Genomic DNA, 23,999 nt, shown 5'->3' with positions numbered 1-23,999 from the left:
TCCAGGACTTAAGCCTTTCTTGATGTAGTTAGCTTCCTGTAGGTTTGAGTCCGAGGACCACGCAAGACCTTGGTTCTATCTATCACTTAGGCTTTTGGAGCAACTAGTTTCCCTATAGGTTTGAATCCGAGGACCATGCAAGACCTTGGTTCTGTCTAACACTTAGGCTTTTAGAGTGACTAATTTCCCCATAGGTTTGAGTCTGAGGACCATGCAAGACCTTAGTTCTGTCTAGCACTTATACTCTTGGAGTGACTAGTTTACCCATAAGTTTGAGTCCTAGGACCATGCAAGACCTTGGTTCTGTCTAGCACTTAGACTTTTGGAGTGACTAGTTTCCCCATAGGTTTGAGTCCGAGGACCATGCAAGACCTTGGTTCTATCTAGCACTTAGGCTCTTGGAGTGACTAGTTTCCCCATAGGTTTGAGTCCGAGGACCATGCAAGACATTGGTTCTGTCCAGCACTTAGGCTTTTGGAGTGACTAGTTTCCCCATAGGTTTGAGTCTAAGGACCATGCAAGACCTTGGTTCTGTCTAGCACTTATGCTCTTGGAGTGACTAGTTTCCCCATAGGTTTGAGTCCGAGGACCATGCAAGACCTTGGTTCTGTCTAACACTTAGGCTTTTGGTTAGGCCATCAACTTCTTTCTCCGGAGGGGATTCAGCGAACTGGACTACTAGGCCCGCGAGAATTAGCCCCTTGTTAAGTGCCCGGGGCACACATCTGACATCAGAAGCCCCTATGACCACGTTTCGCTTAGCAACCCTTCCCACGTAATCAACGCTTCGAAGTGTGGGCCTGAGTGGAAGCTAAGTTACGACAACGATGGTGTATTTTAGGAAATAATGGGGAGGCTTTCATGTAACTTGTACCACCGCTACAACGGTCTTCCTGATGGACTCTTAATGGCAGGAGCTTGATCCCACCGTGATCAGCCGTTGCACTTGCTAATGCACAAACTCTTCCCACAGACGGCGCCAATTGTAGGGTCACGTTTTTCTGACCAAACCCAAAATGCATGGGACCTTAGACCAGTGAGCTCGGTACAATGAATTTGTAGAGAGTGGGCCAAAGATCTAGGTTTTAGTGTATGGACAACGGTCATCACAGTGCTCTTCAAGGACCGAGTTTTCCAGGGAGGATTTGCTCCTTGGCACGGTCCAGGGAGCTTTTTCTAGTGCCCCTGGTGAGATGAAGGGTCTCCGCCCCGTCTTTCTGTTTCTCTTTACTCCCTTTTTATAGTAATTTCCTTCCTCCTAAATGGGGTCCCTAGGGTAGGTACTTGTCCTATCAGCCATTCTCTCCATTTGTTGGGAGTGGTTGTAAGGACAGAGAAGTATGGCCGTGTCAAGTACAAGGCACTGAATGCAATAATGGCAGCCTTTCCCTTAGACGCTTCCATTTTCTCCGTTGTGCTTTTCTGCTTTAGTGCTTTTCCTGCCCTGTGGAACAATGTGGAGTGTCATTACCAGTGGCAGATTGCTTCTTTTATCCTCGACTATATCCATGCTGAGGAGGATTCTCCCCATGGCTGAGGAGGGGTTTTTCCTTGGGCTGGGCCCCTGGCCTAGTGTAGACATCGACATGGGCCTATTAGTCTTTTGCCCCCTACAATAGCAAATATAAGCTAAATAGTAAAAAAAACTAGTTTTTTAAGCCAATGCCAAATGCAATGCAATTTCTTGTGCTTTGTTGATTGCTTATTTGCTAAAGATATTATAGTGAAAAATAGGGAGAAATTTTATGCAGCCTATCAAAATAAGTTCAAAAGAGCTCTCCAAAATAAATAAATAAATAAAAAGTTCAAAAGGCCAAAATAATTGGTTTTTTATGCTTGCCAATCATAAGAAGCAAGAGCTTATTTTTATATATGTTTGTTTGAAAACATTTTATCTATCTTTTTGCTAAAAATACAGTAAATAAAGGTAAAAATTAAATAAAATAAGTAACTCGCATAGGACCTGCAAATAATATGAAAAATAAGCAATAATATAGCTTATAATCAATATCCAAACACACACTACAATTCGTCTGGTATTTAGTCAAAAAATCCGATTCTAACACTATCCAACTTTTTTTTCTACACAAACAATGGAATCAAAAGTGATAGGATGAGCTCCTCCTCCTAGAGTCCTAATGTGCTATGTCATATGATGATGCCAAAAATCGTCAGTGAGCCGCACAGTCCTCACATGCTTTAGATAAAACCTGCAAAACTGAAACAAAGAAGACTTTGCAAAGATTACCAGTATGGTACCGGCCAAATACCCTCCGAAAGTTAAATTATAGATAATTTCTACAACTCTAAAGTGCCAGAGTTGGGAGAATTACACGTACTTTGATTTGTGAGGGTTTTGGGGTTTTATTGTAGCGTGGAGCTGACATTTGTTTCTTGGCAAAGAAGATTTTTCCTTGTAGGGAAGATCCTCGTTAATACACGCATTTTGCAGGATCCTTTCCTTGTAGATTCCTTTGATTAGGGTTAGTCGTGTGATGCAAGGTATTTCCTTGCACAGATATTCATGGAGACCAAGACAAACCACGTTGGACCCGTCGGTTTCTTGCTTCGTCTGAAACTTCCTGTCAGCTTCATAGAGACAACCATCGGGTATCATGGGACCATCATCTTTTTGTGGTGTCGTTGCTTTTGGTCCCATCCGCTTATGGGAAGCCGACGAGCTCAGAGGAGCCGTCGGCTTCCTTATGTGTCATACTTTGAATCTATTCAACGTGAACACCCTTATCATCATAGAAGATAGACAACATCACCCAACAAGGATGAACTAAAAGGTTGGACAATTGATATCAGATTTTCTTATCAAGTAATTATTAAAGGCTCTCGGAGCGTAGTGATAACGTCAATGTGTTCTAGGAGTACCTAATAATTATCCATCTTTATCATTTAAGCATAGTTCTTGAAACGTGATAGCTAAATTTACAAGGTAACAACCATAAGCTCTAACTCTAAACCACCTCGAAGTATGTGTCCTAAAATCTCGTGAATGCACAATAAGTACATGCTCAAACCTTAACCATGTAATGATAAAAAAGACAAAGAAAATCAAGCAAGTCAATATAAGCTACCAACTCTAAAACCAAGCAATAAAGGGGGGGGGGGGGGGAAACTCATAAATTACTTCTTTACCACAAAAACAAATATGATAAAATTCTGTTTAGTTGGAGTGAAAACTAGAGGGAGAGAAAATGGTGAGAATGTGTATTTGGTTAAACAAAGTGATTTTGGGGGAGAGAATTGTTTTCTCCCCATGCTTACTTTTCATGAAGAGAGTGTTTTGGTGTTTTTCACCCCAAATTACCTGTACGTCCCTCTCCCTCTTTCATGATGGTTCCCCCCCCCCCCCCCTTTTTTTTCTTTTTCAAGGTTAAACATTTAGATTTGTTTTTTAACTCTTTTTTTCAAAATTATTAATATTTTTTTTTATGTAATATGGACATAAAGGTAAATTTATACAAACATGATTTTCTATCCTCTTTTGTTTTATTGTTTTTTTTTTTTTTCCTTAACTAAACAAAAGAGATTTTTACTCCTCAACTTTTCCATGTCTCAACCAAACACACATGAGGGAAAACTAAAATATTTTATATCTACATCACAACCATTTTCTATCCACTCACTTTTCCATCCCCCAATCAAATGGACCCTAAGTGTTGATTTAAGTATCGAAGAAGATAAGGCTGACACCATACCCGTAGATTATCTAATCTTCCATTTATGCAAGCTGTCTTGGACATGAGTTGGACACGAGAGCATAACTACTCAATAAAATTTTTTAAATCCTTTTATGATATATAATTATTAAAAAAAAATTAAAGATTTAACTTATAAAAATAGGAGCTTGGCCCTCCCAAATGTGAGTTAGTCCACTGGTTCTCTTTAAAAATAAAGAGAAAATTATATTTAAAACAGTATAATTTAGGAGTTATAACAAATTAATGAAAAAGACTTAAAGTAATGGCATACTAAATACTAATTGTGTGTCAAACGCATTGTAACTCAATTATTTAACACATTTTTCTAGTATTTTCAAATAATATGTTATCCATATTCGAATCTATCTCCTTCAATTATCGATTTTCTTTTCTTTTCTTTTTTCTTTTTTCGGTGGGGGGACTAAATAAGAGAGCTAATATCGTTTGGTTTTTACAAATATTGTATACATTTTGATTAATTTTTATTGAAAATTTATTTACGAAAGTGTTTTTTATTTTTTTTAATATAAGATATAAATTCTACTCTAATTTAATCTAAATATTTATGTGTGTAAAACTCCTTCTTGAAAATTTAAACTCCGACCTTTACTTCTATACTCCACAAGTGTTTACATTTATGAAGTGACCATCACGCAAGTTAACAAAACAAGATTTGTATTTTTTTTTAAAGTGTCCGGTTAATGTGTACCCTAAGTAATCCATTTTTAGAATTATTTTCTCGAGAATTAAAAAAATTGTCAATACTTTTTCAATTCCCGAGAAAATTTTTTCAAAAAATGAAAATTATTGTGTACCCGTAGGACATACATTATTAAAATCTTTTTTAAATGAAACTTAAAAAATATATTTTAAAAAAAGGAAATTAAATAAAAAAAACCTAATCCGAAGAGAAAGAAGCAGGTGAGATTGGGTGGACGTATGTAGTAGAAGCAGTAGTATGATGATTTGATTTGACGCATGGAAATGGAATTATTGTCTGCAAAAGTAGAAGGACCCATGTGAGCAAAGCTTGAGACAGTGACTGCTTGTCGTGAGACGAGACAGCCACTGGTCCGTGTCTTAAGCCTAGGAGAGATTAGCCTCTTATTTTCTGCCAAGCTAGTGGGGCGGAAAGCAACCTATCACCGCCCTCTATACCCTTTATCCCAACTCCATCCACAAACCCCTGAAAAAAACAAAAATTAATAATAATGGTTTAATCCATTCTGGTGGTAAATGCTCATTTAGGGCTCCACAAATGATTGCTACTTTTTACTTTTTATTGAATCCCATAGATGATTGCCCTTCTCGATCACATCTTTATTCTTTTGTATTAAGTAGTTTGTGTGACGCATCTTCTTTGATGACAAGAAAGGTGGAATAGTTTTTTTTTTTTTTTTTTAACCTTATCCGTTCTTTTTTGTAGGATTTTATTTTGATGACCTTATTTATACTAAAGAATGATTTTTTTTTTTTCCAATTTCAAAAATTGTTTTTTTTTTTAATTTTATTACCTGAAATCATTTGTTTGATTTTACTATGTATTTATGTTCCTTTTTTAAAGAGTAGTAACATTATTGACGAAAATGGAAAAATGCTGGTATGAAAAATGTGAAGACCACATAATTTTATACAATTTTAATTACAATTTGTTATTTGATGAGTTGAGGTCAAAGTTGTGCAGAATTATGTAGTTCTAGTATTGCTCAAAATCAAAAGTTATATGCACATGGAATACATTAAAGGCCTCAATGTATTTTATTTTTTCTGATGCTGGACAAAATCCATAGGAAGTCAAAAGATAGCCCTCACATTAATCGAAGTGTAATAGCATAAGTGATAAATTTTGAACATATAATTCAAAAAAATCACCCACATCAATTCATGTGAATAATTCAATCTATTTTTTAATAGTTATTTACTCATATATATATATATGAGAGAGAGAGAGAGAAAAAACATTGATAAAGAAAAAATATTTTAATAAAATATAGTCTAAGAAAAATAATTATGATGTAGATGTTTTATTAGATAAAATAGAAAATAGAAGATTTTTATGTTAAAATAAATATGAATTTTTGCATGAACTTATGCAAATGCTTAAAGTTAGCATTGCTCACTAGGAATCGTTACCCAATTCTCACAATAGGTTGAACTTTAGTTTCAAATCTTCCCTTCCCACCCAATTATTGCAAGGGGAAAGAAAAACACATCGATGAAGCACACTACCCTGGAATCCTCAATTAAAGTGATAGATAGAAAAGTGTAAAACATTTTAAATCTAGCATTCATACGCTGTTTGACTCCCTCGCAATAGGATAATAGTGATTATAACTTTGAGCTTCGAATTGTTAGTCTAAAAATTTAAGTCTACTATGGATCCCCAACAACTAAGGAAGATTAATAAAAATATTTATCAACCATGAATCAAGAATACACACATACAACATTTTCGCGGTTGGAAAAGTTCTTTCCCTTAATCTGCAATCACTCATATCTTTCCAGGAAAAGATAGGCTTTCGACATCAATGAAGTAAAAAGATGTTTACAAGACATTTCAAAATATGATATGTTTACAAGACATACAACATTACAACATGTCTCCGCTATTTATTTTACAATCAAATGATAAAATTAAGGAATACAATCAATAAGATGTACAGATCCAAAACCAGAACCAACCTCTTATTACCCTCTGAGTTGACAACAACAACAAAAACAAAAACAAAAACAAAAAAAACTCAATACAGAAAGTATGAGGAAAGCTTAATCCTTCTGCCTGTAATGTCCATCCCAGGAAATGTAAGATAAGGTTTACAAAAGAATACATTGACAAATGACTATTCTTTAAGACTGTTGATGAAAATCAAAATCTCAGGGAAACTATATACACGACATGATAAATAACCCAAAAAAAAAAAAAAAAAAAAAAACCCTCTGAACATATTTTTCCTAAAAATTCAACTTGCAGCAGATTACTAATTACTTCAGTAATGGGTCTTACTTGTTAGACCATTGGAATTCTATTTCTAAATTCCGTGCCGGCCCACTTTTGCTTTCTGGCAACAGAGTGTATTCACCAGCAACTGCTCCCAGCATCACAACCCGATCGATCTGGATCGTTACTTTTCCAAATGAACTCTGTCATTGGATAAGAAAAGACTGGATTAAGATACAATTAAAGGAAAATTGGAAGTAATATGAGTGAATAAAGTTTCCATATATATATATATATATTCTGGTATTCACTTTTCATCTAATTTTACCTTCCCCATTTTGCTCTTGTTCTTGCAAGAAATATGCAGCTTCTGGCCTTTTGGAGGGCTCTCAAAGGACCATGAAAAGCTCTCATCCCACTCTGGATTTGGGCCAGTTGAAACCACCTGATAAATTCACAGTTATGAGAATTTGCAAGCAGTAATTTGATAAGAGCAGCCAAATATACCAGAAGTTGAGGCAACAAAAAAATTAACCTGTGACCAAATTGTAAAGTTGACGATTAAAACAGATCTCATTAAATACATCTTTGCTCAGTGCAATGTTGACCTTCTATACCCACATTTGGAATCTCAAAATTTGAAACCCCAAAGACCAGAGATAAATTTTTTTATACATTATATCATATAAAGCACAGTAGCAAAACCAATGAAGATAATTAGCCTTCCTTTGATAGAACGGGTCAAAAATGCACTTTTCTGAAATTTTTGTACATAATTTAGCCAAGAAATTAAGTGACTTATGTAATCAAGCCTGGAGTCTCACATTCAATTTCTTGTAATTTTGTATTTGTACCATTAAGTGACTTATGTAATCAAGAGAAGGCACCCAAGGAAAAAGATGTTGACCAAAATATCATTGTATGAAAGTATATAAAAGTATGTTACCTTGGTTTGCCTAGGTGGAGTGTTGCCAAGTGTAAGCTTACAAAAAACACTTGGATTTCCCACTGATTGCTTCATATTGTTGCCACGTTTGATTATCACCACTAATGTCCCTGGCAAACACTGCAACAGAAATTCTGCCTTCTCCTGAAACCGAGGTGGGCCAGACTGGATAAGGTATTGCAGTAAGGGGATTGCATCTGCAGCAGCTATTGATTGAGCTCTAGAAACTTCAGCTGGGCATGCTGACCAAGCTTGCCTAAGAAGAAAAAGTGCATCCAGGGCAGCTTCTTGAGTTGCCTCTGAGCCTGTCTTGAGGGATGTAACCAGATGGGGAATGCTAAGTGTTGCAGGCTCAGTGGCTCTCAAACGAGGGAAGTTGCTGAAGAGAGAATTTAGAGCTTTCAGATACTCCTCATTCACAGTTCCAGTGGCCCATAAATCTTTTTCAATAGCAGCTGCAAGGTCAAAGTAATCATTTCAGACCAAACACCCAAAAAATAGAAAAAGAAAAGGGAAAGAAAGATAGAATATTCGCCTCCATGACAAAGACACCCAAGTCACAGCTGACACCAATAACTTAATAATTCAATCTTAAAAAGAAATAGCACATTTTATCTGAAGTTAGTCATTGGTCCATATCAGCCTACTTTCACTGTATGCCTTATTTGTGAGTCATCAGTCCTTTCAAGAATTTTCAGCCAACTTTAAAAAATTGTATATAGATAAAACTAATATTCATTTTGCTCAGATTATTATTATTTTTTTTTGTGTGTGGGGGGGGGGGAGTTGTGTTAACACTAATAGCCTACCATTCACATTTCTTTCTTCAAGTGCTAGTCAGCTTGAAAGTGATCATTAGAAGTTATTTTATTTTATTTTTGCATATTCTACTCAGAAAATGCTCTTGTTCAAGTGCAACTCAACTTGACATCTACCATTAGAAAAGTAACATACTATTATTTTGCATTTTCTGCAAGAACATAATAAACTGTAATCACTTCTGTCATAATTTTTGGACATAAATGCTCTTCATAACAATTAAATACTCAGCAAATTCTGCAATGAGAATAAAGAGAACTCACCAGTTATAGCTCTGACTGTTTCACTGGAAGCATACTCTTGAATAGTATTATTTGAGAAGAGAAGTTTAACAAACATTGCAGCCTGAACAGATGTATCTGGATCGCTTGAACCAATAAGATCCAGTACAACCTGTACACCACCAGCCTCAGCAACTGCTCTTCTGTTCGACCGACTGTACATCACAAGGTTTTGCAATGCACATATAGCTACAACTTTCATTTCTTCTGTAGGTTGTTCTTCAAGCACATTTACAAGGGCACGGCAAGCTGAAACAGCATCAGTACTTCGAGCAAGACTCTCATTCTGGAATAGATCACCAAGGGCCAAAGTTGCCAGTAACCTTGCTTGCTGAGCTTGGGTTTGTGGATCCAAGAGGTACTGGGACAATGGTACGATGGCAGATTTAGTAGCTTTTGTTTCTCTGATCTTCACATTGTTCAACAATACTTCCAACAGTCTAGCAGCAATTTCTTCACACTGATGGCATCTTAGAAGTTCCAAAAGAGCCTCTATGGCACCACTTTCAGCCATTGCTTCAGCTGTGGTTGCATCATCACTTTCCAACACCAGAAGGGCATTCAATGCACCAATTACTGTGCCCTCTGACCCAGAACGAAGCAACCTTACCAACACAGCAACAGGCACTTCCAAATAAAATTCAGAACTAAATTGCAGAATACTTGATAAAACAGAAGCAGCAGATTCCCACAAAGCATGAGGAAGTGAAGGATCAGCTTGCAATATCACTTTAGAAATTTCAGCGACACCACCCTCTTTTGCAATCTCATTTGGCCATGTAAGCGCCAGACTTACAAGAGCCTTTACAGCTCTCTGCTGCAATATGTGTATACCAGAACCAAGAACTCGTATGAGGGGACCAATTACTTGCTGTGTCACTGAATCCCTCTGAAGATGTTCCTCCAAGAGTAGATGGGATAGAAGCTCAGCTGCCAACTGTTGCACTGCTGAAGCCGGAGAATCAAGTAAAGGGATAAGTGGTTCAATTGCTCGGTGAGAGGTCAGTCTATAGTCAGCACGACATTGTGGATGCTCTAAAATATTGACAAGAACCTGTAGTGCACTGTGCTGCCCATCAGGCCCAAATTCTGGCCTTGTCAGCAACAGGAAAAGGGGCTCAACCACTTTTGCAGCAGATGGTCCTTTTGCAATGCTAGCATTATTAGTCAATATTCGGAGCAGCTCAGCAAAGGCAGCAGACAGAAAATCTGGTGCTTCATGAAGGATATCAAGTATGCTCTCAATTACTCCAGCTTTTACCATTTCCATCTTACAAGCAGGCCTGTCTTTCCCTAACTTCACAAGAGCTCTAGAAATAGCCTCATGAAGCATGTAATTCTTACCAAAGAGAAGGCCAACAAGAGGAATAACTGCACCATGTGCAGCAACTAGTTCTGCCAGTTGCTCATCATCAACAAGTTTATCCAATGCACGGACAACTGAATTCTGAGCAGGACTGAACTCAGTTACAAGGAGAGAAACCAGAGGCTCAACACAGCGTGCTGCAGCCATGGTAGACCTGATTCTTGTATTTCCAAAAAGAACACCACACAATTCAGCAGCATCCCCTTTTAGTTCCATTGAGCAATTGGACGAAAGGATCCTGCAAAGGACATCCACTGCATTCATTTCAACATCTGCAACAGCAAGGGCTCTTGATGGGTTTTCACTCAATAATCTAACCAATGCGGCAATAGCAGCATGCTGCTCCCTCTCGAAACCAGTATTGAGAATCTCCACCAAGGGTTGAACAGCTTGTCGGGCAGTTTCTGCATTCCTAATATGGTCAGCAGAAAATAGGCTCTCCAAAGCTTTCGCAGCACTGTACCTTGCACCTCTTCCACCTAAACGTAAAACCGCTACAAGTTGACTAACAGCACCAAATGCAGCTTCATGTCTCCGTATTTCAGCACTGCTGAATAGGATCCCTAACAGATCAGTAGCAGCCTCCTCAGTTGCATCTTGTGGCCCAAGCGAAAGATACTTGGTCAGAGCTTCCAAAGCTCCTGATTCTACCATGACAATCTTATTTGGGGCACAGTCTTTTGCCAGCTGAGTCAGGATCCCAAGTGCTAGAAATGGTGCTCCGGGACGATCTGGAATTGGTTTAAGCAAATCAACAAGGGCAGGTATTGCTTTCCGGGAAGTAGCACCACCTCTTATGTCATCAACTCTGAACAATCTCTCAAGAGCAACTTGTTCCGGATATCGCACCAAATCAAACTCCTCTGACATTTCCAGAAGATCAGATATGTCAGCATCTGCACAACCAAGTAAGGAAATAAGCCCACCTGCTGCCCCAGAATTTGCAACAGACAGGAGAGTCCCTCTGCTACCATTACACACTAAACTGGCCATTGCTTGAGCAGCAAAATATCTGTTTGCCGACTCTTCTGACTTCAACAAATTTGCAAGTACTGGTATACATTTCATGGTTGCATGTGCTCGTATGATATCTCGATCTAGAAATAAAATTGCTAGAAGTAGAGCACAAACCCAGATGCTGCTATCTTCCTTAAAATCATTCTGCATAGATTATCATGGAGCAAACCAAGGCCAAATAAGAGGTTAAAAAAATGACCATTAGATCTCACTATAGCAAGCATGAGTAAACAGATGGATAGAGAATAATGTCATACTACTAACGACCTTATATGCAATTTTCAGATTTCACCAATTAGATGCGTCATTTTTTCTCCTTTTTCTTATAGAAGAACAAGAAAGTTAATTACCTGAGTATACTGAAAGAAACAATCTGAGATTCTATCAGTGATGACATCAATTGCTCCAGCCTCCATAATCACACTTTTACTCTTTCCATCATGGCAGGCAAGAACAGAAAGTAGCCATATAGCTAAGTTCTCACCAGATATGATTGCTGTTCCTGTACTGGATTCACCATTCCTGCCTTCTTCTTTAGTACACCTATAAATGCTAATGGATTCCTTGTCATCGTCACCCTGATTTCCCAAAGAAGTCTCTCCTGAACGAAGCATTGCAACTAGAGACTGAATAAGATGGGAACAGAGGTGTGATTCATTAAGATCCTCCACCACTCTTTGGTGATTAACTGTTGCAGCACAGATAAGAAGTGCAGCTCCTCCAATTTGGACCTTTGGGTTTGTAGAACTGATCACCCTTCTAGCAGTTGATGATATACATCGAGAGGCACAGGCAACTGCTTCTCCTAAAACAACGGACTGATCTCGGCAAAGCCGAGACAATATTTCAATAGCTTTATCCTGCAACAATGGTGTTGCATCAGCAATAGATAAAACTATTGGGGTAATGCTTTTTGGGAATTCAGCTAAAACTGCCCATGCAGGTTTTATATGCCCGCTAGCTCCCTCTGACCTGGACAGTATAGCAAGTGCATCTAGTGCCTCTGATGTGACAACTGATTCACCTATAGCAGATTCCAGAAAGGAAACTATTGCAAGAACCGTTCCAGCACGATTCACACAGTCAGTTAAGGCATGATCAATTCGGCGAGAATGGAGCAGACGAGCAATTGCTGCAGCTGCATGTGCCTTTCCAGAAACTGTTCCTTCACGCAAAACCCTAGTAGCAGGCAAAATAATTTCTTCAGGAACAGCATTCTCTGATATCTCAATATCCAAAATTAGATTTGCCAGAGCACATGTTGCTTGCTCAGCAACTTCCAAAACTGTAGAGTTAGCAAGCACAACTAAGGGAGACAGTGCATCTCTGGCAACAGCTGCAACATCCCGGTTCTCTTTGATTGAAAGAAATATTGCAGCAAGACAATGTGAGGACTCTACCAGGATGTTTTCAGATTCAACATTAAGCAGTTTCATGGCTGACCAAAGAGTTTTAACAGCTATGCTACTTTCACGCAGGTCTTTCCTAGTTTCAAAAATTCCAGCTAGAGCCGATGCAGACTTAGCCTGAGTCTCTTCCTTAGTTGAGCCCAAGATTTTTATCATTGTCTCAATTGCATCATTAGCAGCACTACCTTCGCGCAATATATCATTGAGGGGGACCACAGAAAGCATGCTTCTTAAGGCATCCAAAACATAAAATTTAGATTCAGGTAGATCACTAGTTAATAATGCAGTGAGCTGGCTGATAGTTGCAGTATCAGATTTGTGGATTAAATGATTCAAAGTCTTTGCAGCAATTTCCTTCCCATTGGGGCTTCCATTCTTCAGTAGCCATAACAATGCCGGAACAGCATCAGCACTTTCAACACAAGCACGTATATCTTCACTATGATTGCATAGGTTTCTAAGGATTGCTGCCGAATCTTCCTTGGCTTTTGCAGACCCAGTCTCTAGAATTTGGACAAGTGGAGGTATGCCACCAGCAGCAGTGATAGCCCATTTACTTTCATCATTTTCGTTAGATAGAAGGCAAAGTAATGCAACTGCACATTCTTGCTGTTGTTCTGATGATAGCCCAAGAAGAGATATCAACAGCTGGACTCCCTCACGGCCTTTAAGTGCACGCCACAGACTGCCTTCATTGTTGCAAAGTGTGAGAAGGGCTTTCATAAGCTCATCCTGCACTTCATTGGTTGCCATTGTGATCAAACCAACAAGCAACCGTTTTGCATCAGAATTTGCTAGTTTAATTGAGAGTATGGCATTCCCATACAAACTGGCTAGGGCTTCTATTGTACGCTCCTGCACAAGAAAAGGTAAGTTGGGTTTGAACTGCTTAAGCAGAGTCTGTTCAATAACCAGAGGATCTGATGCTCTCGTAGATTCTGCTTTACTATCATATATCATCAGAGCCGAAGCTAAAGCCCCTAATGTGTCCGCAGTTTGGGCAGGTGAAGTGCATGATTCAAGGCTTTGACCAAGGCTTGAGATGACATATGACAAACCACCAGAGATGTTTGCTAAAGCACACATAGCATGCTCCTGCAACGCTTGGGCATACTCCCCCTGCATGAATTCTTTGGAAGGAGCAATGGTAGCATTTATAAGAGCAGGAATACCATTGGAATTAGCTACCTCCCGCCTTGCTTCTTTGCATTGGGCTGAAAGAGCTTTAATAGCACCTGCAGCTTCTGCTCTAACAGGAGCTTCATTACCAGGTCCTAATAGCTTGAGGAGATGTTTTGTAGCCTCTGCGGCCAACACTTTAGTACAAACAGATGCATCCTCCATCATCATACATGCAAGAAGAAAGCACACATTTGCTTGGGTGCTCGACTTCCCTGTTGTCAGCAACTTCACAAGTATATCCACTCCTCCAGCTTGAACTGTTGCAGTCCAGAATCCTTCAGTGCTGCTAGAAAGGTTCTTTAATGCTCCAGTCAATAAGCTATCAACTACATTTCCAGTCTTGAGCCCATTTGATAGCTGCTCCCAGAGCACTGGAACAACTCCTTCTGTTGAAAAAATTTTCGATCCAACATGATCCCTAGCACCACCTTGAGAAACAGCATAAATAGTCTTTGCAGATGCAACTTGACCCTCTGCTGAGCTGGACTTGAGTAGGCCAAGCAATGGCGGAATGCATCCTCCAAGCAAGACTTTTACCCGTAGCTCATTCTCCTTACATAGAGAGCCTAAAACAGTTGCAGCCTGTATCTTCACTCCGAGTGAACCTGATCGGAGAAGAGAAACAAGTACTGGAACAGCCTGAGAGTGAGATCCAACGGCACTGAAAGCATTTTCACGTGTATCGATAAGTTCCAGCAACTGTCTCAAGGAATACTCTTTCTCCTGTATAGATGAGGAACTTTGACGCAGCTGCTCAATGCATTGGGCAACACTTGCTAACGTCCCATCTGGATCCTCCATGCTACTACTACGGTCTCTGCAAGTGATTAAGAATGCAAGATACTTCAGCTAGAATCGTCATTTGATTGAATGGTAAAAGTTACCTCTCTTAGCAATGATCTAAAAATTGGGAATGTATTAAAAAGCTCAATAATCTACAGTGTTTCTAAGGGATTTTTTTTTTTTTTGTTGGGGGGGGGGGGGGGGGGGGGAAGGGGAAGAAAAGTTAAATGATTGCACAATTAAGGAATGTCATGAGTTGTCAGAACTATGAGGTTGATCAAGGGGCCAAAAAACAAAAAGATAAATCTATAAGCTTCATCATCGAGGGAGAAACAGCCCGGATCATAAGCAAATGCCAAATGCCCTAAATTGAGCAGTAAGGCAAGGATCTGAGTTGAATGTAATTTGGAAGAGTAATAATTTTTTTACAGCTTCCAGAAGAACAAACTAAGTTGTTTTACATATATAATAATAACAATGACAATGGAGTCACTTACTAAAGTGAAATCAAGCAATGAAATAACAGAGAAGTTCACATTGTCTAAGAAAAAATAAAGTATCTCCTAGTCCAGAAATAATTGACAATTACTACTCAACTCAATAATTTTTATGCTAGTCTGCTTCTTTGAAGTGATTAAGCACTTAAATCAAGGTTAATGCCATTGAAATGGCTCTCCAATAGTATTAACTTGATAAAGTTGGAACCGGAAATCATAAGCTTACTCTAGTACTACTAGCAGCTCAGCTATAAAGTGGCTAAATGCCTAAATGTTATAGACTGCAGAATAAAAAATTTTAATAAAAAAACACAATTTTTGCAGAAAAATCCGAACTAACCTCAAACCGATTTTTACAACAGAATGTGGGGTTGGAGGCTCCGAATCTTGAACTTTTGCATCCCCATTTCTTTCCTGCAATCATAACAATTAAAGCGAAGAACAATAAGTATGACATATCTATACACCATTCAATTGACGGTAACAGCAGAAAACCATTCCAAATTTAAATGAAAACGATACAAAATTGAAATGGAAATTTAAGAATCCATTGGAAAATAGAGTTTCAACCGAAACAGATCAACCACAGCATACTCCCAAAATAGAATAAGTTCCAAGTTCATAATAGAAACAAATGCGGGTTTTTTCTCATGCCAAAAAAAGATTTCATTAAGTAAACAAATCCCATTAATGGTAACACAGAGAAAACAAAATCCTCCATTCTAAAAAACCATCTGCCAATTCTGTCCCCTAATCTTTAAAATCTTTCATATAATTACCAAAAATGCATTTTAGATACCCGAATCGCCAACCACGCCCGTTATAGACCAACTACACCGATCAAAACTTCAATCAAGAAATAATAAATAATGCAGCTAATGAGATCCACCATATCTCACTTTAAGTCAACAAAGGATCACATTCAAACATTCAATTCATGTGTACTAATTCCTCACTCAATTTCACACAATTGGCACTGCTTGATTCATAAACAATAGAATGAAGCACACGAAAAAGAGAGGAGATTCGAACAAGTACCATGTCATTAGCAGCGAGGCCGCTGCCATTGCTGGCAGCGTACCTCCAAGCCAGTGTCGTCGCCAGCTTCTTCTTCTACGGTTCAATCCAAAGGAAAAGCAAATCAAATCAAAACTCAGAACCCTCCAGATCTATGAAGACCCAGTCAATGCATCAAAAAATCAGCTTCCTGATCACACACACAAAATAAATAAATAAATAAATAAATTCCAAATGTGAAATTCTAACACTTAACACTATCAAATCAAATACCAGATCAGATTATAGAAAAAGCTAATAGTACCAAAATGTGAAAAACACAGTAAAATTGGGTGGTGAAGCTGAATTGTGCTGAGTACAATATAGATCCAATCAGTGTAGATCGAGTGTGGTGAAGAGAATCGAAGAGTGAAGACTTTCAGTGATTTTGTGAGTCAATGAAGAATCAAAAAATGAGAACGAAAAAAATGGGAGAGAGAGAGAGAGAGAGTGACTGAGTGAGTTTATTTTTGGTTATTGGAAATTTTTTTGGAGAGCCTAACAGATTGGACCTCGGATTTCGAGGAATTTACGATCTTCACCACCAATGCATACAAAAAATCTAGAGAGAGAGAGGGGCAGACCTTGTTGAGAGTTGAGAGTTCAGAGAGTGAGAAATGTGGAAGCTGTTTGATGATGCATCTGCGGGTTTCGTAGAAGAGAAGAGAAGAGATTTTGATAAATTTGAGCTTTTTTTTTTTTTAATTATCTTTTCTCTCTTTTGGTTTGGTTATGTAAACCAGCTTTTACGTAGATACTGAGTTTGAGAGAGAGAGAGAGAGAGAGAGAGAGAGGTGATCACAGACACACTCACACACGGGTCAGGTCAGGACCACCGACAAATTTGAAGAGCTGAGAGTTGCGCCGCTAAGCTTGGTGGGTTTGGCTTAGCTTTGCCTTTGGCTTTACTCTCTCGCCGTAAATCTAACGTTTCCTTCTTTTTCTTCTTTCGTTTTTTTTTTTTTTTAAATATGAGGTTCTGTAATAAGTCGTAAAAGTAGCAACGGTAAAGTTGAGTTCGCCAACCTCCATTTTCTTCATTATATATATATATATATATTTTTTTTTTTTTTTTTTGAAAAAAGGTTAAGTTATATAACTGAATTTTTTTTTTTGGAAAAATAAAATTTCAAAGAGTTATACCCACCTTAATAAGGCAAATAAACCCAAAAAAAAAAAAAAAAGACTTAATCAATAAATCAAAGAAAAAGGTGCTCTTATGCCATGGTTATATATATATCTTCTTATTACATGTATATGGGATTACACATGTAGAATATTACATGTACTTGATAAAATTTCCAACCCATGTATAAACAATGGTTAATTTTTCAAAATTTATGGGTTAAGGGACAATCTCATGTAGATATAATTCTATAATGAATTAAATGGGTATGATAATTTTCAAAAAAAATTTGTTTCTTTTTTATTAATATTGATTAAAATTTATAGAAAATTAATTTTGGTTTCAATGTTGTCCTCTAGGCTAAAATCCTAACACCATTATTCACATACTTGAACAGGTTAAGCTTTGATCCAATGCATAGATACACTGGACCTAAGTTGTATTCCACTTGAAAATACAAACTCTTCGTAAATAAGTGAATTCAAATTAGCTCAATTGTTAAAATCTATTATAGTTGAATAAGAGATTTGATATTCAATTCCCGCCTATACCAAAAATAAGAGTTTTGAGGGAAACACAATTAAAATGGCTTGGTCAAAGCAATAAAGTATGTTATAGCCAAATTATTGATTGAGTCAACATTATAAATATAAATTAATGGAATTGTTAGTGTGCTGTATATAATAAATAAATAATTAGAAGTATATGCATGGATATATTTAAAAAATAATAATTGTTAATGAATGCCCTAAATGCAATGTGTGGTGCATTAAATGCTTTATTAAATGCCCTAAAGTCAAATTGTACACATATATCCAAAAAAACACACGTAACCACAATAAATTTATGTGTATAAGTCAATAAATCATTAACAAGTGTATAGTTTTCCTTATAAAATGTGCATTATAACTCATAATTGAGTATTTATTAATATTTAATTTGTGTCTTTAAGACATTTGTTAACAAGAACCATAACTTTAAAATATAGCAATAATTAGATTCATATTAAAAATCCAACATATTGAATATTATTAATGGTCTTTTTTTTGTATTTTTGTCAAATCTTTCAAAAAAAAAAAAAACCTGGTAAGAATGTTATTCAGTAAAGTATGCAAATTGTTCTAGTGAATTTTTTTTTGGGAATAAATAAATAAATATTTAGTTACTTCTTAACTTAATTGTTGTTTTAGTGATAAAAGAAATTAACTTTGTGTTTACACTTTTTTTAAATAAGATATGAATAACTAAATTTTTAGAAAATGGTAAATATTTTCATTGAACTTTTGACCGGTTAATTTCTTCAAATTTGCTTGACCCTTTTTATTTATTTATAAAATTCATATTTATTATTTTTATTATAATTATTATTATAAGAATAAATGTACTAAGTTATTTATTTAACTTAAAATGCAAGGCTCCAATAAAAACTAGCACATACATTCAATGCTCCTTGAAAAGAGTTTATTAGTTTATATGTGTGTGTATAATTCAATAGTTGGAGGTGGTGGGGGGGGGGGGGGTGTTTGTACCTTGGAGGTTTTTGTTGAAAACACCAAAAATTATCAGTTGAGTTATAAAGCTATTAACACACAAAAATTCATGTTATCTTATAGAGAAAAAATAAGTTCATTTCTTTTTTTAGTGTGGAACCTATAACATTTATTGTTAAAGTCTCTCCCTTATTTATATTGGAAAAATCGTAACATATTACTTCATTCAAAATTTTTTATTTCTTGATAATTTAATTGTCACAAGACTCACAACAAGTGGGGGATGAGAATTTGAATCATGGTTCTCCTTATAAAAGAGACCAAGTAATACCATTGAGTTATATGGCTCCTAGCTACTTCCTTCCTATAATACGAAACTTGCAATTTTTATTCATTTGCTTTTACAACGTGGGACTTGCATATTCTTTAAATATTTATAACACCATCATGGTCCAACATCCGATTAAACCTTGGTCTGACTTTAAAATATTAGAACTCTTAATTTTTTTGGTTCTTTGAACAATCTATTTTTCAGATCATTGATTTCTCATTTTTCTTTTCAAGAAGAGTACAAATATTAAACATTGTAAAAAAAGTAAAAGGTAAAAGAATATTTTTTTAAAAAAGGGTGGAAGACCTTATAATGGCATACTGTATCTCCTTCTTCTTCTTCTTTTCAAGAAAGGTTTATTTAAAAAAAATTAATGAAAAAAAAAAAAAACACACAAATCCCAAATGTACTATGAATCAGACTTAAAGATATTTAATAAATAATTAAGAGAAAAGAAAAGAAAAATTATAAGATCATTGGATTAAAAAGTTGCTTGACTAAATTTGGTAACTAATGAAAAAAGTCACGTGAGTACTTTAGAATTTAAAAGCCATATATGATAAGACGAGCTATAAAGTATAAACCTTATATATTCCTGTTTACCAAAAAAAAAAAAAAAAAAAACCTTATATATTCCTTTATTTCTCTCAACAACAAAAAGAAAACTTATATACCTTTGTCATGAAGAAAAGATAATAATAACAATCATAATTAATAATACTTTTTTTTTTCCTGACCATAAATAACTATAAAAGCAGATTGGTAACAGGCCAGAAGGCCATTGACGAAAAATAATAATAATAATTGAAAGAAGTCTGGTTGATAATGTTATTTTTTTAGGATTCGTTTATTTTGCTGAAATTGAAATTCTTTTGCTAAAAATCTTGTAGATAAATGTAAAAATTAGATGAAATAGTAAAGTAGGATTTACGAATAGTATTAAAAAGTGTAGTGGGGCTATGAATAGTAACAAAAATAAGTTGAATAGTAAAATAAACTGACTTTTTAATTTGAAACCAAACACACACTTATGCTTTTTAGTATATATGAAAACAATATTAGTTTATTTTTAATAAATGATTTTCTACCACCCATGAAGTTTTCAATTTGTTTAAAAAATAAGAGAAGTATTTCCCCTTGAATTATTTTAATTTAATTTTTTTTTAAAGGAAATTCTCCTTGAAGACTTTATTAGTAACATGTGTCATGCAAGCAATGAAAAAGTAGAGATTTCAACATTTTTGTACTTTTGGTGTCACTGTCAAAGTGTTTTGGAACCGAAGGAGAACGGTATTGAAGGCTTCGAATGTTAGAAAAAGAGGTGAGCCAAGCCTACTAACCTAGAATCTGCCCATGTGTATCTCTCTCTCTCTCTCTTAGTTGGCTGAGAGTATATATATATGTAATTTTTTATTCATGAAAGTCTAACAGTGCTCTAGAGTCTAGACAGTGAGATACACCTAATAAGGATAAATTCCATAATTCATTAATTTTTTTTCTTCAGAAAACACTAGAATTATTGCTTTTGGCAAATGCTCTAAGTGTGGTTGTTAAGTTAAAATTAATACTAATTTTATTATAGAAAATTAAATTAAATTATTGATGTGATAATAAATATGACTTACGTTACAACTTACATAAATGATATAAGAAACAAATTTTAGATATTTTAATTATTTTGTGTTTAAAAGCTCATAGCCTCATACATCATTTTCATTTTCTAATATTTATGTAATAAAATTTAAAGAAGTACTAAGTTCACAATAAATTCTAATTGGCAGGTTGTTACAAGTTTTTAATTTGAATCTACCTCTGAATTTTTTTTTTTTTTTTTTTTTTTATCTATCAGTAACACCAAATAATAATCTGCCACATAAAATTTGTTGTGAAAATATTGTAAACATAGCATTTCTCTAAAATTTATAATAACAATAGCTTCACACTTTTTTTTTCTTTTTTGAACTGTAGGAAATTAAATGCTTAACAGTTCTTGTTGCTATTTAAATCAGTATTTTTGACATAATGACCAAACTGTCTCAGTAATTCTACATAATAGAATAATTAACGAACAAGATGAATAGAATAGACAACAAAACCTTGTTTAAATCCAAAGATAGAGAGCTCTGGAAGGTTATTTCCAAAGCCAATCTATGAAAACATCTTTTTAATTTTAGTAAGAATACTTGTCCTATTGTCTCCAAATGTTTGCTCTGGTACCTGAGAGAATGATTAGGACACAACACCAAATTACCAGCACTAAAATGATGTGAAAATGAAAATCAGAGAGACCTTATATTATATAGTTTTATTAATTGGGTCTCTCTCTCCCTCTGTGTGTGTTTGAGGCAGGGTCCATGTTCCTTCATTAAAAATAAAGTAAATATAATAATAAGTAATAATAACACATGAAAGTTGATCTCTCAACACATATGATTGAGACTGTATTTTTTAAAAAATATTTTTGGCTGAGTGTATGATTGAAAATGTAAACTCATACCAGATTAGATAATTGATAAAGACTGTGATCACATAGTGTTTCTTGTCAAATGATAAACAATAAGCAATCAGTGGGTTTTAGTTCAAGAGGGTATGTTTCTTCATGTGCAAGTTTAGAACATATAATGGAGTTAGTTTGGAGATTCAAAACTGTCTCAATAGCCTATTGTATATTAACTATATATAATATAATTATAAAAGTTTAGGGATGGCATATCCATCTTATCTTACCAATTGAAGATTTCAACAGCTCATTCATAGGTCATATATATTTTAAGCATAATATCAACAACAATAACAAAAAAAAGATTTCAACTGTACATTCATAGGTCATATATATATTTTATAGTGTCTACTTTTTATACTTTAAAAAAAAACCTAATTTTTTAATTGAATGTAATTTAATAATAAGATAAATTAAGACTCAAAGATAAATTAAGAAATTTAAAATTTCTTCTTTCATTAACAAGTCCCACACACACTGACATAAAAAAAATGTTATAAAAAAAAAAACTGAAAATGACATTCAAATTTCATTAAACTTTGATATGACAGAAAATTTATACCTAAACTATAATTATTTGTAGTTAAATTTTTTTTTTTTTTTGGTGAAAGTTAAAATTCTATATATATATATATATTTAAAAAAAAAAAAAAAAGCATGCGTGTGTGAAGAGGTTTAGTAACCTCTAAAATGATTATAGTCTGTAAAGTTGGACATTCTCGATGGCCAATTCAACAACGGTTAGCTACATGGTCTCCATCCACTGACAGTTGTGAATATGAATTTGCTTTTGCTGGCCCAAATATACAAAAGGGACCAGATTTGGTTTGCTGGATTTGTCCGCCGTATGATATATCTATCTATGTCAAAACAAAAACAAACTTCTAACTTAGCCTTTAGGTGGGGAAAATATCACTTTGGACCCATTTGTATAAGAAATTGTACAACATTTTTACAACAAATCTTGAATGATAGGTTGATATTAGCTGTTACTGGTAGACGAAAAAGTATTCTTAGAGATCGTTTGGGATGAGCTGAAATTTTCAGCTTATTTGCAATTTTAGCTTATTTTTGCTATTATTCATGGATCTCACTGCATTTTTGATACTATTCATGGATCCCATTATACTATTTATTTTTTTTCAACTTTTTTTTTCTACGCTTTTAGTAAAAAGGTTTTAGCTTTAATTAAATAAACTGTTCTCAAATGAATCCTTAGTGGTAAGTTCAAATTAGAACCAATAACAACTTACTACTTATAATTTATTATGAAAATGTTGTAAAAATATTAAATACGTACTTCTTTGTTTATGCTATCCAAGCATGTTTGATATTTCTTAAAAGTTGGACGTTTCCCCAATTAGCTCAACCCCTCTCTCAAATAAAGAGGAAACGTCAACAAATTCTTTGACATAGATCCAACGCCACCTTTTTCCACATATGGTTAATTTGATGTACAGAAACCCACAATTTTCAATATGTAGTGTCACTTTGAGATCAAAGTTCGTAGATACTGTTACCAGAATTATTAAATTGTGATCCAATAACCATGAACTTCAAGTCTCATTGTCCTTATCAAATAAGTCAACCCTGAATGCATTGCCAATTCCAGTTAGTCACAGATGAAGATTTGCCTATATATGTATATATATTTTATTCCTTTGGGTTCCAAACTAGAGGCCCAATGGACCCCAAAAAAAAGCATAGTATATGAAGTTACTGGTGGTTCGGTGGATTTGTCAGGGTTGCTGAAATGTTTGGTTGAGAGAGAAATAAATTGAATTTTGAGATGACTTGTTTTCTACCTTTAAATCTATTAAAATGGGAGGAATTTCAACAGGAGGGGAGCCAAACATGGGAGAAATTATACGATTCTTATAGTAGACTACATTACTTATACATTATTCTATTAAAAGACTCACATGTTTAAAATTGCTAAGTCATTTTATGATTAAAAAAAAAAATTTAAACAAAAACTAACTTTCTTGTTAAATTGACTCAATAATTTTAACCAGGCGAGAGTTTTTTTATAGAATGATAACAAAAACATTCTTGTCAACTTGTGAAAAAAACAAACAGATTAGCCTAATCTTCCCAATCTTCAAAACAAAATATAAAGCCCAATACAAAACAAATTAGTCAGCCCAATCTTCTCAATCTCCAATTCAAGTCTGTCCAATCTTCCCTCCCAATTACCAAGAAAGGTGAATCATGCTTGCTCGACCGACCTCTTGAGCATGTCTGTGTGTAATGCCGATAACTCCCCATGTAGAACCTCCTGAAAGTGCAGCAATCGAACTCTCTAATTAACCAACACAGTTATTCATCTTGTTCATTATGTTATCAATCTTTATCAACAATTGGAAATTGTGTTTTAACAACAATTAGTCAATCTAACTGAATTCCGAAGTCCAACAATCAAACTCTCAAATTGACCATTCATCTTGTTCATTCTGTCATTCTTGCTACTAGCTAATATGCATCTCGTGAGTCTTTTAGCTCGAGAGATACTAGTGATACAATTTTTTTTTTCATAACTTGTTAA

General features: G+C 35.2%; 1 protein-coding gene across 2 annotated transcripts; it reads right to left on the bottom strand.

Annotated features, from left to right (window-relative positions):
• Window positions 1-6,242: 6,242 nt before the first annotated feature.
• Window positions 6,243-16,763, bottom strand: LOC126690602 (protein CELLULOSE SYNTHASE INTERACTIVE 1). Of its 2 annotated transcripts, none has more exons than XM_050385824.1 (8): window positions 16,592-16,763; window positions 15,990-16,158; window positions 15,292-15,365; window positions 11,431-14,488; window positions 8,680-11,224; window positions 7,598-8,052; window positions 6,980-7,096; window positions 6,243-6,854 (listed from the first exon to the last, which is right to left on the bottom strand). In XM_050385824.1, the coding sequence occupies exons 2-8, from the start codon at window positions 15,990-15,992 to the stop codon at window positions 6,714-6,716; spliced, it is 6,393 nt and encodes a 2,130-aa protein (XP_050241781.1). In that variant the 5' UTR covers window positions 15,993-16,158; window positions 16,592-16,763; the 3' UTR covers window positions 6,243-6,713. The 2 variants fall into 2 exon arrangements, with proteins under 2 accessions (XP_050241781.1, XP_050241782.1); XM_050385825.1 differs by lacking the exon at window positions 16,592-16,763 and adding an exon at window positions 16,273-16,580.
• Between the last annotated feature and the right edge of the window lie 7,236 nt (window positions 16,764-23,999).

The sequence above is a fragment of the Quercus robur genome, chromosome 6 (genome assembly GCF_932294415.1).
Source record: "Quercus robur chromosome 6, dhQueRobu3.1, whole genome shotgun sequence".
NCBI lineage: Eukaryota > Viridiplantae > Streptophyta > Magnoliopsida > Fagales > Fagaceae > Quercus > Quercus robur.
The sequence above is the reverse complement of the archived record's forward strand: the minus strand, read 5'-3'. Positions and strand labels throughout refer to the sequence as shown.